This window comes from Pelobates fuscus, chromosome 5 (genome assembly GCF_036172605.1).
Source record: "Pelobates fuscus isolate aPelFus1 chromosome 5, aPelFus1.pri, whole genome shotgun sequence".
In the NCBI taxonomy this organism is placed as follows: domain Eukaryota; kingdom Metazoa; phylum Chordata; class Amphibia; order Anura; family Pelobatidae; genus Pelobates; species Pelobates fuscus.
In genome coordinates, this window is record NC_086321.1 from 95,604,849 (window position 1) to 95,624,832 (window position 19,984).

General features: G+C 44.7%; 1 protein-coding gene across 1 annotated transcript in view; it reads left to right on the forward strand.

The window, feature by feature from the left end:
* Positions 1-16,777: 16,777 nt before the first annotated feature.
* The window catches only part of NLN (neurolysin), an 84,283-nt gene continuing 81,076 nt past the window's right edge, over positions 16,778-19,984 (forward strand). Inside the window, exon 1 of the mRNA XM_063454075.1 lies at positions 16,778-16,843. Within this exon, the coding sequence (XP_063310145.1) occupies positions 16,806-16,843 (38 nt within the window). The 5' untranslated portion in view covers positions 16,778-16,805. The remainder of the gene's footprint in view (positions 16,844-19,984) is intronic.

Below are 19,984 nucleotides of genomic sequence, written 5' to 3' on the forward strand. Positions count from 1 at the left end.
CTCACAATAACACTCCCTCCATCCCAATAGGTTCACTATGGAAAAGTCCCTCCCTGCTGCATCCTTATTAGATGGAGCCAGTAACCCTTATCCCCTCAGAAAGGACTGCTGTTAAACAGAAATCTGTGAATGGAAAATCTTTGTGGAATGCTGTGATCTCTCGTTTCGCTTACATTGAGATTTACAGCGAGCGTTATTCACTAAACAGTGAACTGTAGTGAATTAAAACCAGATTTAAAAAAATAATGGCAAAATGGCTGATACAGAAAACGTCTTCAAGTCAGACGTACAGAGTTATTCATTGAACTCTAAATTCTCAATTAAAACATCCACGCACAGTGGGACTTCAGCCGAATTGGAGATTTTTTTTTCCAGATCAGCTATTTTTGATCACATAGGCCATTCTGATTGTAATTTGAAGTTTAGTGAATAAACCTCTGAGAACATTTTAAAGGTTTTTTTTTTTGTTACAGTATTATCCCTTGGGATCAAGGGATACCACATGGTGGTGCCACCTATGTGTGTGCCCATATTATCGTATTATGAATAATAGGTTATGGGTTCATGGTTCTTACTGCCAGGAGGACTGTTCCAATCACATAAAAGCTTATTCAATAAACATTGAATTGTAGCAAATTAAAAAGTCAAACTACAAAGTTTAGGTGAGAAACTGTAAATTTAGAAATATTATCCAAATTTGCTTTAGTCACAGTTTTTTTACCATTCCAATTTAAATACATGACCATTTGCAGTTTCGTGAACATTGCACCATATAGATAATCGGCAACGTGATGGTAAGAAATACAGTATATATACAGATATAATAGTTATTATTATTATTATTATTATTATTGCCATTTATATAGCGCCAACAGATTCCGTAGCGCTTTACAATATTTTGAGAGGGGGGGGATGTAACAATAGATAAGACAATTACAAGAAAACTTACAGGAATAATAGGTTGAAGAGGACCCTGCTCAAATGAGCTTACAGTCTATAGGAGGTGGGGTATTAGAAACATTAGGATAGGAAATATCAAGTAGGAGTGAAGCAGAGCTGGAGGAGAGAGCAAAGCACTATCCCATAGGGACAGGTATGTAAGGGAGAGATTACTCTGGGAGGCCATACGCTTTCCTGAAGAGATGGGATTTAAGGCCCTTCTTAAATGATTGAAGACTAGGGGAGAGTCTGATGGCAGTAGGCAAGTTATTCCATAGGAGAGGAGCCGCCCGTGAGAAGTCCTGCAAGCGTGAGTTGGCCGTACGGGTGCGAGCAGCGGTCAGGAGGTGGTCGCGGGCAGAGCGGAGGGTACGAGGAGGGGCATACCTCTGGATCAGTGAAGAGATATAAGAGGGGCTGGAATTGTTCAGTGCTTTAAATGTATGGGTTAGCACTTTGAATTGACTCCTATAGGATACAGGGAGCCAATGTAAGGACTGGCAGAGGGGCGAGGTGTGAGAGGACCGACTGGATAGGAAAATCAGTCTAGCTGCAGCATTCATTACAGACTGTAGCGGGGCAGTACGGCTTTTGGGGAGACCAATCAGGAGAGGGTTACAGTAATCCATGCGGGAAATTACTAGAGCATGGACAAGCTCCTTGGTAGCATCTTGCGTAAGAAAGGGGCGGATGCGGGCTATGTTTTTGAGTTGGAACCTACAGGACTTGGCAACAAACTGGATGTGAGACTCAAAGGTGAGACCAGAGTCAAGTATGACGCCAAGACAGCGCGCTTGTAGGGATGGACTTATGTGGATATCACTGACTTGAAGGGAGAGTGAGAGAGGAGGATCAGTATTAGGAGGAGGAAAGACAAGGAGTTCAGTTTTAGAGAGGTTAAGTTTGAGAAAGCGTGACGACATCCAGTCAGATATGGAAGAGAGGCAAGCAGTGACACGTTGCAGGACGGCCGGGGAGAGGTCCGGTGAGGTTATCTACCTATGCAGCTAACCGTCTAAATCAAGCATATCAAACTTGCGGTCAACAATACTCTTTGCGGCCCACTTGCCCTGGGGTAACTTTGCGCTGTGGCAAGACATGAAAGAGTTTTCCTGTCTGAATCACGGCCAATCGTGTGCTCCCGCGGCCGCAAGAGTGCAGAGTGGCTGTCTGTCTGCAGAGCAGGCCAGCCACTCCCCCTTTCCCTCCTGCTCACAGTGCCAGAAGAGCGTCTGGCATGCTTGAGCAGAGAAGAGCAGGGCTGGAACTGTAGGACGGGTGGCTCATCTTGAGGTAGGGGAAGAGGGGCTTGGGAGACCTTCCTGTGTAGTATGTTAAATTGGGGAGGAGGGGGGTGGGGGTGTGTATTAATTTGAGGGAGGGTGGGAGCCAGTGTATTAATTTGATGGAAGGAGGGAGCCAGTGTATTAATTTAAGGGAGGGAGGAGGCAGTGTATTATTTGGGGGATGGAGGGGTGCAGTGTATTCATTTGGGAGAGGGAGGGGGCCAGTGTATTAAATTGTGGGAAGGATTACCGGACCACAACACACTAACTACATTCGACCACTTTAGATATATCCAACTCCGAAGTTTTGCGTCCACACCCATCATAAAACAGGCGGGCACGGCCCCTCTCACACAGTTTGAAAAAGACTGCATGACACACCCAACACGAAAGGGACAAATTTCGAACTTATACCTCACCATAGCGACACACCCGACACAAGTCACGCTCCCATACATAAAGGCCTGGGAAAAAGACTTGGTCCCACCAGACGACCCCACAGACTGGTCAGACATCTGGAATGCCACAGCTACTATATCCATATGCGTAACACAAAAGGAACAGGCCTACAAAATGCTGTTCCGGTGGTACCTTACACCCCACAAACTAGCAATTATGCACAAGACCCCATCAAACCTGTGCTGGAAGGGATGTGGGGAAGTGGGAACCTTCCTCCACTGTTGGTGGACCTGCCCCAAACTGCAGCCCCTATGGCACAGCATTACCGCCTTGATCACGAGACTGTCAGATGTAACATGCCCAATGGACCCATGGATGCTCTTACTGTCCAAACCCTTAGACTCATTCTCCAGGGCAGAGAACAAACTAATCGCACGAATAGCACTAGCTACACGCCGAGCAATCGCGGAGGTCTGGGCCACACCACACATCCCCTCACATAAGATTATAGCGCACGAGATACAGGAGTGCGCTAAGATGGATAGCCTTACAGCCCAGATACACGAGACCACCAAACAATACCACAAGATCTGGGACCCATGGCTCGAGGGAGACACCACCCGACCCTGGTAGAGGGTACCCACAATCCAACCATCTAAACTGAACCGCCCGCTACCACTTCAACAAAATAGCTATACAGGCTCAAAGAGGCCCCGACAACTACCATGCCCACACCACCCAACACTCGGCCCATCACCCGGGGCCGATGGGGGGGGGGCCCGGGGTACCGGTCGATGCATACCCATCCCCTATAAATACCTACCTATTAACAGACCCCCCCACATCCTACCCCCCCCCCCTTTTTCTTTTTGGACTGACCTTCCCCAACACACACAGCTTATACAGCAAAGAGACCGACACGCCCGGGACGGTCCGAAATCCAACTGGTGTCATCCACAGAAGGACAAAAAGAGGATCTGGGATCTAAGCTCCTAGAGCCCTAAGGCGCCAAGCTTCCATAACTTTGAGCGGACAGAGGGCAGATGGGACACGATCCAAATACCTCAAAAGAGGCGACAAGCACAGCAGAAAGCTAAAACCAAACTCGACCACACACTAGAAACGAAGCACATCCCCCCCTTACACTAGCAAAGATCCAGAATAGCAGGTGCATAACAACCCCTAGAAACCCAGCCCTACTATAAACTAATGAAGCACTGGAGAGGGAGACACACCCGATCTCGGTGCATACTAGTCAAACCGGGCTTGGGAAGCTAGGAAACGAAACGCCGGACTAAGGGAAAAGTGCTACCCAGAAATACTAACATTACAAAGCTGTCCTCACAAGTGCCCCTAGCATGCCTCGAAGAATATCTTAACCTTACATAAAAGCCTGATGTATAGAGGTATATTGTGAAATGATACCATTGGAAATTGTATCGATATATACCCTACTATGTACCCCACCCTCCCTCCCTTTCTGATTCTGTAACCCTCACCCCTACCAACCTATGACCAAAAATACAAATAAAGAATTAAAAAAAAAAAAAATTGTGGGAAGGAGGATGCAGTGTATTAAAGTGGTGAAATTAGGGACATTGTATTAAAGGGACACTATAGTCACCCAGACCACTTCAGCTCAATGAAGTGGTCTGGGTGCCACGTCCCTCAGGTTTTAACCCTTCAGATGCAAACATAGCAGTTTCAGAGAAACTGCTATGTTTACATTTGGGGTTAATCCAGCCTCTAGTGGCTGTCTTCCGGACAGCCACTAGAGGCGCATCTGCGACGCTGTAGGCATATTATGCCTCCATCGCGCAGAGCGTCCATAGGAAAGCCGAGGGAGCCCGGTGCTGGAATAAGGTAAGTGGCTGAAGGGGTTTAAACCCCTTCAGCACCACAGGAGGGGGACCTGGGGGCACCCTCAGGGCACTATAGAGTCAGGAAAACCGCTTTGTTAGAATTAAATTAGAATGGTGGGAGTGGGGGCAGTGTATTCAACTAGAGTGGAGGGAGGGGGGGCCAGTGTATTCAATTGGGTGGAGGGGGCAGTGTTTTGGATTTGGGGGCAGTGTACTGGATTTATGGGCAATTTATTGGATTTGTGGGCGGTGTATTAGAATGGGGGGGAGGGGGAAGTGTATTAGATTGGGTCTGCATGGAGGCACTGGACGTTGCCCATGGAGATGATCATTGGCTGGTCAGCTTTTTGCCACACATTCACAATAGCCTCCCAATGCTTTCCTATGGATTGGCTGAGATTGTCAAGTTTGATGATCTCAGCCAAAGTGAAGAACACACTCATATAACTTCAAAATCAACAAGATAATGTAATTTGTTTTTTTACAGCTGTGCAACAGCATACATTCACCATTTCAGTCCCATTACCAAACCTTTCTTAATATGTCAATGTAGTTGAACTGAAACATTGGTTATATACAAATGCACGTCTCTTTACAAAAATTTGCTCATTTGTTTGCTTTGAAGCCCTACGAGTGTGAGGATGTCCAGTGTCAGTAATGCAACTTTTTTATACTGTACTTTTCGAAATAAACCTACGTTTCTATGAAAACTGTTTTTAGTTTTTTTTAGTTTTTATGCGGCCCACATAAACTTAAACCTTGTTTTTTTGGCCTGTGTTAGGCTTTGAGTTTGACATGCTGGGTCTAAATGATGGTGATACCGGAGAAACTGACGGAAGCCAAGCACAGAGAGATGGACACAGGTTTCTTCAGGAAGGAAGAGATTCTTTATTGGATCACCGATCGGGACTCAGAGGGACTAGCGTCACCAAAATACCACAAGTTCTGAGCCCCGGACAATAGTGCAGGCTCCTTATATAGGCATATAACTCCTCCCATATTAAGCTCCACCCGCACATTCTCTTAACCAATCAACACAAATAAGAATTAACTTCCTGTTTGACCGCATGGCTTGTCCAGCACAATGGAGGAGGGGAATACTATATCCTGTATTCTTGCACATGCTCCGTACACTACTGATCGTATCTTGCCTCGTGCAACCAACTGATCGATACGTCAGCATATGCACGTACACATGCCACGTGGTAATCTCGGCCTACTAAATTTATTTTTACCGAGATTCCACCACATTCCCCCCTTTGATGCCTCTTGATATTTTACAATTACTTGAGGCATCACTTAACCTTAGTTTTGCTTACACCGCAAGTTACCTTGAACCAGACCAGACTTATCTTATGATGTGAATCTTCAACATTCATCTTCCTGCATTGGTTCTCCCTGATCTAGAGCCCTATATTTATATATCGCCATTATCTGTGCAGCAGCCTTCCTCTCTGCTATACTTCCTATCAGGCTTTGCACAGACCTAACTACTAAGGGTATAAGACACGGTAGGAGTAGACACAACAGTAAAATCAGTAGGACTCCACCTACCACTGCCTTAAGCCCTCCAAACCACTCATACCAGCTACCAAACCAACTACTTGGATTATACCCTTTCCATACCTGAGTAGGCACATGCGCTAGTTTAACCATATGGCTAGTAAGCTCAGCTATTGCTTGCCCTTCGTCGTCTATTTGAAGACAGCAATTGCTTAGGTTAAACTTCCCACATACACCTCCCTCTACTGCCAAAAGGTAATCCAAGGCTAATCTATTTTGGTAGACTGCTGTCCTCATCCTGGTGTTATGCTTCGCTAGAAGATTGAGCGCTTGTGATGTCTCATTTGTGATAATCTCAACCACCGCCTGTAATCTTATAATACGGTTGAGCATATAAATAGGGGTTCTATAACCAAAGGTACCATCCTCAGCCCACGTGGCTGGCCCATAATAGTCTATGATACGCTGGGGAGGCCATTCATTATCTTCCCAGGTGCCTATCTCTATGGGTCCCCTTTTCTTCCTATGATTCACATCATACACTTTAACACCTAAAGTCTCACCTGTTTCAATCGGTAACAAGAAGAAGGATGGTTTGAGCATACCCAACACACATGCCCCTTCCCAGTCCTGTGGCAACTCCGAATAGGCTTTCTTACCACAGATCCAGTACAAATTTGCTGGGGCTCTCCAGGTAGATGTGATGGATAGATCAAACCACACGTCCTTTAAATTGGCGTATCTAGCAAACGGGTTTGATGGTTCTGAGACATTTGAAGCCGACCACCAAGTTGTATTCTTTGTATCATCATCATAAGCTTTTTGCCCTAGACAAGTTAATTCTCCTACAGAAGTATTATACATTATTCCTTTCCTTGCTATGCAAACATAACCTATGATGGAGGTCTTTAATCTCCACTCAGATTTACCTCTAACACTCATATGATAATCGGCTTGTGTAGATATTAGTTGGTCAACTGCCTCAGAACCGGACATTACCTCCTTTGCTTCCCAAGGCCATTGGTCTCCCATGTTAGTACCTCCACACACATAGCAGTTGGTAACATTAAGACTACCGGCAATACTTTCAGCTAGATCGATGAACAGGTTTTTAGCGTTATGGGGGATCTTATTATCTATACTCATCTCTTCATAAAAGGAATGGTATACTTGATGAGTCTGGGAGGATACCGTATCAGTCTCTATTCCTATAAACAATAATGTCCCAGGATCTAAACCCGTCCCGTATATCTGAAACCCAAATAAATTTCCATACTTATCTAAGAACTTGTCGGGGTTATTAATAAGTATATGGACTGGGTTGCATTCCATAGACTTACAATAAGGGCTAGTCGGCAACTTAGTCACTATCATGTCTTTATCTACTGTCTGTCCCCAAGTCGCCCACCCCACACAAGACCAATATGGACAAAAGTTATAGTCTTTATTTGGGCATCTAGGACTCACATATTTATTTTTGCTACTGGGACAAATGTATTTATCGTTAGACCCATACGTCCTCTCCCATCTAAGATCCCCACATACATTCCACGGCTTTCTACCACTCGATATCGCTTTACACGCATCAAATAGCAGAACACCCGAAGAATATACGGATTCTAACACCGTCTTATTAATTAGGGTCCCCTGAGGATCTCCATTCCTGAGAGTCAACCAAATTGTACGAGGTTGATACTCTGGACTGAAGCACTTAGGTTCTCCTACTCCTAAATGGCACACACTATAATCTATATTTAAGTATCTACATCTCGATACATCTCCTTTACACTCGTATTGTGAATGCCAAATTAGGGTTTGGGAAATATGGTTACCTGTTCTCGTAGTCTTAATGCATACCTCACAGCTAGGAGTGTCGGTACCTCTACCTTCCTGAATATAAAAACACATATAAATAAACACAATCAAAAGCACATCTTTCGCCGTCATCCTCAGTCTTCGTCCGTGCGATGGAACCTCAGCTTCCAGGATGTGAGGGCTGCAGGGAATGGAGTTCTGCTCGTCTTCACAGGTGTCTCTTCGAGACTTTCCTGGCTTATACACTATGTGATGGTAAGCGGACAGGCTTTATTATGGCCTTCTCACTCACACCTGTAACAATAAAATTTGTAATCCACAATAATTCCTCGTTACTCCGACTGAGTAGTGCGTTTCAACCGGATCTTGCAGGGATTCTCTGGATCTGCTGTAACTTGCCAAGAATCGACTGCTGCTGGTTTAACCCTGGAGTGATGTATCCACGGAGTCACTTCGGCCACTTTAATCGCTGTAGGGGTAGACAAAAGAACAACATAAGGACCTCTCCACTTGGGCCCTAACGGTACATTATTCCACTCTTTAATCCACACTTGATCTCCTGGATGATAACTATGAACAGGGGGATAAATATTCACAGGTAATCTATCTTGTACCCATTTCTGTACCTCCTCCATAGTCTTACCCAACTCTACAACCTGCTGCCGGGTAATTCCTTCTCCCAACTGACTCAAGTCCCCCCTTAAGTTACCAAGTACGGGAGGTGGTCGCCCATACATAATTTCAAAAGGAGAGAGGCCCATCCTTCTGGTAGGGGTACTGCGGATTCGCAATAGAGCTATAGGTAAGAGAACGTTCCACTTAAGTTGGGTTTCCTGACACATTTTAGCCAACTGGTTCTTTATAGTTCTATTCATTCTCTCTACCTTACCAGAACTCTGGGGTCTATATGCAGTATGAAGCCTCCACTTTATACCAAGCATATGAGTCAGTTGTTGTAGGCACTGGTGAACAAAAGCTGGACCATTGTCCGATCCTATAGAACAGGGTAGTCCATATCGGGGTATTATTTCTCGTAGCAGGAATCTCACAACTTCTCCTGCTTTCTCTGTACGAGTAGGACATGCTTCTACCCAGCCTGAATAGGTGCACACAATTACCAGCAGGTAACGATGTCCACCCGATTTAGGCATCACTGTAAAGTCTATTTGTAGATCGGACATGGGGAGTCCCCCCATAAACTGGACTCCTGGTGGCTTTACTGGTCCTTGTCTTGCATTATTCTTAGCACACGTTACACATCTACGTACAATGGCCTGAGTCAAGTTGGACAATCTTGGTATGTAGAAATGTTTTCTAAGAGATTCTTCAGTACTGTCTCTCCCAGAATGTGTCCCGTTATGATAGTTCTGGACAATTTCTACTGCTAGTGATGCTGGTATAACTATTCTTCCATCTTCTAGCTGATACCACTTGTTCTCCAGATACTTTCCCGGTTCAGTCTTTAACCACTCCTCTTCTTGAGCTGTATAAACTGGAGTCCATTGAGACAGTGGGGTTGGTATTAGAGCAGCTATATGCCCCACATACTCCTGTCTTCCTGATTCAGCAGCACGCTTAGCTGCACTATCTGCCATCCGATTTCCCTTGGTTACATCACCATCTCCTCTCAGATGCGCTCGACAATGTATGATACCGACTTCTTTCGGCTCCCACACTGCTTCCAATAGTTGTAGGATTTCAGCTGCGTACTTGATTTCTTTGCCTTCTGAATTCAGTAGTCCTCTTTCTTTATACAAAGCTCCGTGGGCATGAGTGGTTAAGAACGCATACTTAGAGTCCGTATAGATATTTACTCTTAAACCTTCAGCCAATTGTAACGCTCGTGTTAGTGCTATTAATTCTGCCTTTTGTGCTGATGTTCCTTTCGCCAGTGGCCGAGCTTCTATCACCTTGTCTATTGTTGTTACTGCATATCCTGCATAGCGGATCCCTTCTTTCACATAACTACTGCCGTCGGTGTAATATTGAACATCGGGGTTCTGGATGGGAAAATCACGAAGATCTGGTCTACTTGAGAATACTTCATCCATTACTTCCAAACAATCATGTTGACTTTCAGTAGGTTGTGGCAAAAGGGTAGCTGGATTTAAGGTGTTTACAGTCTCTAAATGCACTCTTGGGTTTTCACACAACATTGCTTGATACTTGGTCATACGGCTATTACTAAACCAATGATTTCCTTTGTAATCCAACAACGTCTGTACTGCATGTGGGACTCGTATATAAAGTTCTTGACCCAGAGTGAGTTTATCGGCTTCAGCTACTAGCAGGGCGGCTGCAGCTACGGCTCTTAGACAAGGTGGAAGTCCGCTGGCCACTGCATCCAATTGCTTAGACATGTAGGCAACAGGTCTTTGCCATGATCCCAAGTACTGTGTCAATACTCCCACAGCCATTCTTCTTTGCTCGTGTACATATAAGTAGAATGGTCGTGTGTGATCAGGTAGACCTAATGCTGGGGCACTCATCAAAGCCTTCTTCACATCTTCAAATGCCATTTGCTGTTCTTGGGTCCATAAGAAGGGGTCGTGCTCTGTACCTTTAATGGCTGCGTACAGAGGTTTTGCTAGTATCGCATAGCTGGGAATCCATATCCTACAGAAGCCTGCTGCCCCCAAGAATTCTCGCACTTGTCTTCTATTCTTGGGTATTGGTATTTGGCAGACAGCTTCTTTTCTCTCTGGCCCCATAATTCTTTGACCTTCAGAGATATGGAATCCCAGATACTTGACAGTTGGCAAACACAACTGAGCCTTCTTTCTAGACACCTTGTATCCTGCCTTCCAGAGAATGTGTAGTAGATCGTGCGTTGCTTGCTGACATTTTTCTTTGGTAACTGCTGCTATCAACAAGTCATCTACATACTGTAACAATACACACTCTCCTGGGATGGACTCGAAATCCAATAGATCTTGACTTAGGGCTGAACCAAATAGGGTAGGTGAATTTTTAAACCCTTGGGGTAGTCTTGTCCAAGTCATTTGGCGTTTTGAGCCCGTTACAGCATTCTCCCATTGGAAAGCGAAAATACATTGACTTTCTGCGGCAATTCGGAGGCAAAAGAAGGCATCTTTGAGATCTAAGACTGTGAAGTAAGTAGCCCCGCCCGGAATTAAAGCAAGCAGGTTATATGGATTGGGTACAACTGGATGTATGCTAACAACCGCATCATTGACTGCTCTTAAGTCCTGCACAGGTCGATACTCATCTGTACCGGGCTTCTGAACAGGCAGCAATGGGGTGTTCCAGGGGGAAGTACAGAATTTTAGGATACCATACCGTATGAATTTATCCAGATAGGATTGAATGTTCTTCTTAGCCTTCTGTGGGATGTGGTATTGTCGTAGGCTTACTGGATAAACCCCAAGTTTTAGTTCAATTTTTATGGGTGGAATATTGCGGGCCAGTCCTGGTGGGTTGTTCTCTGCCCAAACTCCTGGTATGTTAAACAATGTCTCATCACTCCTAGGGTTTTGGCTAGTCAACACTGTATAAAGTCGCCACTCTTCTTCCTTTGGTACGGATAAAGTCATAATACCTGAAGGTCCATTAAACTTTAAAGATGTTGTTCCATTTGGTAGGAACGTAATCTGCGCTTGTAATTTTGATAGCATATCACGTCCCAGCAATTGGACTGGACATTCAGGCATATAAAGGAATTGGTGTTTTACTACGTGGCCTCCCAATGTACAGAGTCGACTTTTAAGAACCGGTCTTTCAGCACTTCTTCCAGTTGCTCCTATCACAGTAATAGTCCTTCCAGATGGAGGAGCAACTAGATTAGTCACCACTGAATGTTCAGCACCAGTGTCGATCATGAACGCACTCCTTTTTCCCCCTATTGATACATCGACCATAGGCTCCGCTCGACCAAGGGGGATGGAGCCCGGTCGGTATCAATAGTCCTCCATGACCGTGTCAGCCAATCCTACGAAGTCCCTACCTTCTCTATCGCGGGACCTTTGCGCTGCTGGAATATACCTGTCTTTCCTAACACTTCCTCTGTTCCCATTACTCCCTCTATAACCATTACTCCCTCCGGGGCCTCCTCTACCTCTCGCTCTGCCTCTAAAGTTTCCGTAACCTGACCTAGGTCTGTCTCTCTCAGACTGTTCTCTTCGCGGACACTCATTTCTCCAATGCCCTTCTTCCCTACAGTAAGCGCACTGATTCCTACTTAGAGGTTCCTCATTCCACTTACTATCGCCTCTATCTGGGCCCCGTCTATCTACGCCTGCGATCGCTACCGCTAGCATATCAGCCTTTTTACGCATCTTGCGCTCTTCCTCTTTCTTGCTTTCTGTATCCCTATTCATATAGACCTTATTAGCTACCTCCATTAGTTGGGTGATGGACATACCTGCAAACCCTTCTAACTTTTGTAGCTTGCGCTTAATATCTCCGTATGCTTGGCTGACAAAGGCGGAGTTAACCATTCGGGAATTGTCTGCGTCTTCCGGATTAAAGGGGGTGTACAAGCGGTACGCCTCCAATAATCGGTCATAAAAGACACTGGGCGCTTCATCGCTTTTCTGAATCACCTCAACTGTCTTCGACATGTTAATGGCTTTCTTTCCTCCGGCTTTCATGCCAGCAATTATAGCGTCTCTATAGGCTCTGAGTTGAACCATATCAGCACCATTTACGTTCCAATCGGGATCAGTGTTGGGATAATGTGTTGCGGCCCATGCTGCTGGATTAGCTTGGTTCAAAGCACGGGCTCTATCTTCTAATGCTTTAATGGCTGCTTGATTTATTCTTGTCCTTTCCTCATTGTTAAATAAAGTCATTAGTAACTGCTGGCAATCAGCCCATGTCGGATTATGCGTCTGTACTATTGAGGTGAACAGATCAGTCATGGCTTGTGGTTTCTCAGTATACGAGGAATTATGGGTCTTCCAGTTTAAAAGGTCGGTAGTGGTAAATGGAACATATACGAAGACTGGGTCAGCGTGTGCCATTTGACCTGCGGCATCGATATAAGCTGACCCGGGATTTAGGCGAAGAGGCATCTGATAGTGCTTTAATTGTTGGGCACCAGTCAACTGTCGGGTTTGGATGGGGCTACGTAGAGAGGCGTCAGTCATGGGTTCCGGTCGGGGAGAGATAGGGTATGGGGATGTGGGAGGTTGGTTTTGGGAAAAGGTCGTAAATAAAACACTTCGAGCCGAGCTAGATGAAGCTTGACCGGAAGTCTGAAGTGGCGCCAAATCAGGATATTCGTTTCTAATGGGGGTGGGTTCTGGTTCCGGAAGGGGAGATTTAGTACGAGGGGGGGTGGATCCTGTACTGGAGGAGGAAGCGGAAGTGGATAAGGGTAATGAGGGGAGGGGTGCAGGGCTTCCTGCGTTTGCATCACTTCCTCTTAACGGAAAGTAAGGGGGCGGCAAAGGGATCTCGGACTCAGGGGGCGTGTCCAAAATGGGCCTAACACCAGTCCTAGTGGACGAACAAGTCCTAGCTACCATGAGGCGACACTGCTCCTCGTGGCATGTCTGGAGCCATTTTGGCGAGTCATTTACGGCCTGTCTCCAACAGTCAATATAAGGAAACTGGCCGTAAAGTTCAGGCCTACCCGATACAGCCACGTGTAAGCGCTGTACCAGAGTTGGATCCAAACTGCCACGTGGCGGCCATGCCGCAACCAAAGTAGGCCACTCCCTAGTGCACAAAGTAACTAAACGCACAGGAGACATTTTAACCCCAAAATCACAAGTTTTAAATCCCTTTTTAAAATTCTTTACCATGCAACCTAAGGGATCCGGAATCGTTGACTGCGACGCACCCATACTTAACAATGGAACGTCGTCGACAACGAATACTATACACGCGTACTATTCAACAGTCACACCCGTTTCCTCTGGCAACAGCACCACGTGGTACGGTTACCAAGTGAAACGTACACAATAACAATAAACACTCAGGGAATTCCCGTACACACACAGCTGTTACACCAGTCACTATATAATCAATATTATGCCCTTTGGCGTAACTATACAGTCACCCACGCTATAATTCTCTATATACGAATTACCCGTCTATAACACACCCCAGTAACATCGTCTTTTACAAATAGCGGTTACAGTACGGTTAGCATAGGTCAAGGCACAAGTTAAGGTCACAATACAATTATTAGTGGTTATGGTGTTAAACATGCAATGGACGACAATGATTAGTACTTATTATACAATGTCAGTAAATATACAGGGTTATGGTACCGTGCACTATAATACAGCAACACACTATTAACACTCTCGCTAGACGGCTGAGCTCGCGCTATCTAACAAGATATACACTTTACTAAACAATCGCTAACACATTTACAATTCCCAACTAAACTATTGGCCAGTACCTTGAATGGACTACCTAAAAACAATCTACATACGTTTTGGTTAGCCACACTGCCCAATCACCACATATATAGCGAGCTAGAGAACCGAATTTACACAGACGCCTCTTAGTCGCACTATACAACGAGCTAGAGGACCGAATTTACACAGACGCCTCTTAGTCGTACTATCAAAAGTCTAGTGGGTTCCAAATTTACACGCCTTCCCACTTAGCCCAGATAGGATGAGAACTAGCGAACCGGATTTACACAGACGCCGCTTAGTCTCCCGGTCCCTCCGATCTAGCGAACAAAATATACACCCTAGAACGCTAGTCTAGACAAGACACCGGTGTCCGGCTAGGGCTTATTTTACACCAGAGCGCCCCGCCTGACTAACCAAATCAAACGGTCTGACTAAAGAGCGTTCGATCGAGCGGTGCGCCTTCGCTCCTTCCCTCCGACAGAGGGGGCAGATACACAGATTCAAAACCCCTTTGGGCCTACCGCACAATCGGTATACCCCTAGTGGGTCCTGCCGTCTAAAACAGCAGTTGTCTTACCTCCTCGTTCCTGAACCTGAGTTCACACTCATCGACGGGGACACCCCAGCACTTCTCACGTAGAGGCCGATGATCTCCTGGACAACAGACCAGTGGCGCCGAGACGAAGGGAGGTCCACGCAGAAGTTCAGGGGTGCAGCCGTAGAGAACGTGGGCAAAGATAGACCGTCTCACGCCTCTGCCTCTCAGCTACCGTTGAACGATGAGCTTCCCGGCCAATGCACCAAATGATACCGGAGAAACTGACGGAAGCCAAGCACAGAGAGATGGACACAGGTTTCTTCAGGAAGGAAGAGATTCTTTATTGGATCACCGATCGGGACTCAGAGGGACTAGCGTCACCAAAATACCACAAGTTCTGAGCCCCGGACAATAGTGCAGGCTCCTTATATAGGCATATAACTCCTCCCATATTAAGCTCCACCCGCACATTCTCTTAACCAATCAACACAAATAAGAATTAACTTCCTGTTTGACCGCATGGCTTGTCCAGCACAATGGAGGAGGGGAATACTATATCCTGTATTCTTGCACATGCTCCGTACACTACTGATCGTATCTTGCCTCGTGCAACCAACTGATCGATACGTCAGCATATGCACGTACACATGCCACGTGGTAATCTCGGCCTACTAAATTTATTTTTACCGAGATTCCACCACAATGGCAGTTTTCCATTGATGTTGCATAGGTGCTGACGGTCCCGTAATTGCCATGACAGTCCCTTATTTTTGAGATCTGTCCCAGCAAACATAGCTTACAGGTACCTGTCTGGCATTTCTAAATATGCCAGTGCTCTGTGCTCGGACTGCTTGAAGGTGCAAGCAGTCAGTCTGCCTGGCCTCCCTATTTAGTGGCACCCTTTACAGTGTTTTTACACTTCCGTCCTGGAATGTGGGCAGGGAAGATTGGCAGGTATCGATGCTGTCAACGGCTTGCAATCAGCGATGCCAAATCCATTATAATTTTACATGCAAACAAGCAGCCCATGAGAAGTGCTGCCGTGTATTTCAAAGAGCAGACTGATGGGAACCCATGAAATGTGCTACCTTGAAAGTTATATAGAACAGATATGGCAGACCATATATAATATACATGTGCTACAGGAAGGAATCTGAAATGAACTGCCTTAATTAATGAATTTTCCTCCTGTTCTATATTTTCTATCTTACCCACAAATATGAAAAAGTGATGCATCAAGAAACATATGCTGTATTAGGAAACCCCACCTGACATGTTTATGCCTAAATTATCAGACAATTAGCAGGGTTGTATATTTTATATCATGTTTTACTGACACGCTCTCATAGTCAATCTCTAAACGAGTAGGTTCTTAGCATTCATTTTCCAAATTATTCTAATTCTACTATAAATGTCAATAATAATAATATTTAAAAACACCTTTTTTTTTTTTTTTTTTTAACACCATTATTCTTTACAGATGGAGATTACAAGGACATAAAATGGGAGTTTATGTAGTGTTTGTACAAAATGTGTCTCTGTAGACCAGTTGCCTTGTGATATATTTAATTACTGGGCAGCTGGTACTGGAACTAGCTGGCATGGTGCCTGGTAACTAATTCCCAGTAACAGGTAAGCTTGGTAACATCCTGCCCTGGCTCCCACAGCAGCCCCTGTCTCTGATAATGGCATGCAGTAACCAGCCATCCACACTCTGCTACCAGCAGATTCACAATGAGAACATTCACACCAGTCCTGACCCCACTACGTTGCCCACAGTTACAGTCCACCTTCCAACCGGACTGCTCCTCAGCGGCCATCTTAACTGAGGGCGAAATGTGGCAATGATCTCCTTCACAGACTGGTCCTTAACATTAACCCCCATGACTTAGCTATTTCTCTCATGGCGATCAGGTCATTTTAAAGCATGATGAAAGCAGTCTGTTTGTAGAAAATCTTAAATGAGTGCCACCATTTTTTCACAGAGCCCTGTTTTATTTTATTTTGTATCTTTCAATCAGACAGTGGTAGACTAGCCCATATAAAATATGGCTGCAATGGCTTCACGGTCACGTGTCCTCAACCAATGCTGTCATTGAGCTCCTATTCAGCTGTTTGTCCTCTGGTCATGTTCACCGTGCGGCTGTGTGTGCAATCTATCAGCAGGTACATAGCATGCATGTACTCTATATACACATCTTCACTATATCCTCACTATTGTACACAGTGTTACAACTCACCCCACGTGTATCACTGTGCACTATGATAGTTATATAGTATTAACTCACCCCCCGTATCACTGTGCACTATGATAGTTATATAGTACCGATATTAACTCACCCCCCCTGTATCACTGTGCACTATGATAGTTATATAGCATTAACTCACCCCCCCTGTATCACTGTGCACTATGATAGTTATATAGTATTAACTCACCCCCCTGTATCACTGTGCACTATGATAGTTATATAGTATTAACTCACCCCCCTGTATCACTGTGCACTATGATAGTTATATAGCATTAACTCACCCCCGTATCACTGTGCACTATGATAGTTATATAGCATTAACTCACCCCCGTATCACTGTGCACTATGATAGTTATATAGCATTAACTCACCCCCCCACCCGTATCACTGTGCACTATGATAGTTATATAGTATTAACTCACCCCCCCTGTATCACTGTGCACTATGATGGTTATATAGCATTAACTCACCCCCGTATCACTGTGCACTATGATAGTTATAGCATTAACTCACCCCCGTATCACTGTGCACTATGATAGTTATATAGCATTAACTCACCCCCCCACCCGTATCACTGTGCACTATGATAGTTATATAGCATTAACTCACTCCCCATCACTGTGCACTATGATAGTTATATAGCATTAACTAGTTAACTCACCCCGCATCACTGTGCACTGTGATAGTTATATAGCATTAACTCACCCCCGTATCACTGTGCACTATGATAGTTATATAGCATTAACTCACCCCCGTATCACTATGCACTATGATAGTTATATAGCATTAACTCACCCCCCCTGTATCACTGTGCACTATGATAGTTATATAGCATTAACTCACCCCCCCGTATCACTGTGCACTATGATAGTTATATAGCATTAACTCACCCCCCCGTATCACTGTACACTGTGATAGTTATATAGCATTAACTCACCCCCCCACCCGTATCACTGTGCACTATGATAGTTATATAGCATTAACTCACTCCCCATCACTGTGCACTATGATAGTTAGTTATATAGTATTAACTCACCCCCCCTGTATCACTGTGCACTATGATAGTTATATAGCATTAACTCACCCCCCCCCTGTATCACTGTGCATTATGATAGTTATATAGCATTAACTCACCCCCCCACCCGTATCACTGTGCACTATGATAGTTATATAGCATTAACTCACCCCCGTATCACTGTGCACTATGATAGTTATATAGCATTAACTCACCCCCCTGTATCACTGTGCACTATGATGGTTATATAGCATTAACTCACCCCCCCTGTATCACTGTGCACTGTGATAGTTATATAGCATTAACTCACCCCCGTATCACTGTGCACTGTGATAGTTATATAGCATTAACTCACCCCCGTATCACTGTGCACTATGATAGTTATATAGCATTAACTCACCCCCGTATCACTGTGCACTATGATAGTTATATAGCATTAACTCACTCCCCCGTATCACTGTGCATTATGATAGTTATATAGCATTAACTCACCCCCCCCGTATCACTGTGCACTATGATAGTTATATAGCATTAACTCACTCCCCCGTATCACTGTGCATTATGATAGTTATATAGCATTAACTCACCCCCCCCCGTATCACTGTGCACTATGATAGTTATATAGCATTAACTCACCCCCGTATCACTGTGCACTGTGATAGTTATATAGCATTAACTCACCCCCCCACCCGTATCACTGTGCACTATGATAGTTATATAGCATTAACTCACTCCCCATCACTGTGCACTATGATAGTTATATAGCATTAACTAGTTAACTCACCCCGCATCACTGTGCACTGTGATAGTTATATAGCATTAACTCACCCCCGTATCACTGTGCACTATGATAGTTAGTTATATAGTATTAACTCACCCCCCCTGTATCACTGTGCACTATGATAGTTATATAGCATTAACTCACCCCCCCCCCTGTATCACTGTGCATTATGATAGTTATATAGCATTAACTCACCCCCCCACCCGTATCACTGTGCACTATGATAGTTATATAGCATTAACTCACCCCCGTATCACTGTGCACTATGATAGTTATATAGCATTAACTCACCCCCCTGTATCACTGTGCACTATGATAGTTATATAGTATTAACTCACCCCCCCTGTATCACTGTGCACTATGATGGTTATATAGCATTAACTCACCCCCGTATCACTGTGCACTATGATAGTTATATAGCATTAACTCACCCCCGTATCACTGTGCACTATGATAGTTATATAGCATTAACTCACCCCCCCACCCGTATCACTGTGCACTATGATAGTTATATAGCATTAACTCACTCCCCATCACTGTGCACTATGATAGTTATATAGCATTAACTCACCCCCCTGTATGACTGTGCACTATGATGGCTATATAGTATTAACTCACCCCCCTGTATCACTGTGCACTATTATAGTTATATAGCATTAACTCACCCCCGTATCACTGTGCACTATGATAGTTATATAGCATTAACTCACCCCCGTATCACTGTGCACTACGATAGTTATATAGCATTAACTCACCCCCCAGTATCACTGTGCACTATGATAGTTAGTTATATAGTATTAACTCACCCCCCCTGTATCACTGTGCACTATGATAGTTATATAGCATTAACTCACCCCCCCCCCCGTATCACTGTGCATTATGATAGTTATATAGCATTAACTCACCCCCCCACCCGTATCACTGTGCACTATGATAGTTATATAGCATTAACTCACCCCCCTGTATCACTGTGCACTATGATAGTTATATAGCATTAACTCACCCCCCTGTATCACTGTGCACTATGATAGTTATATAGTATTAACTCACCCCCCCTGTATCACTGTGCACTATGATGGTTCTATAGCATTAACTCACCCCCGTATCACTGTGCACTATGATAGTTATATAGCATTAACTCACCCCCGTATCACTGTGCACTATGATAGTTATATAGCATTAACTCACCCCCCCACCCGTATCACTGTGCACTATGATAGTTATATAGCATTAACTCACTCCCCATCACTGTGCACTATGAT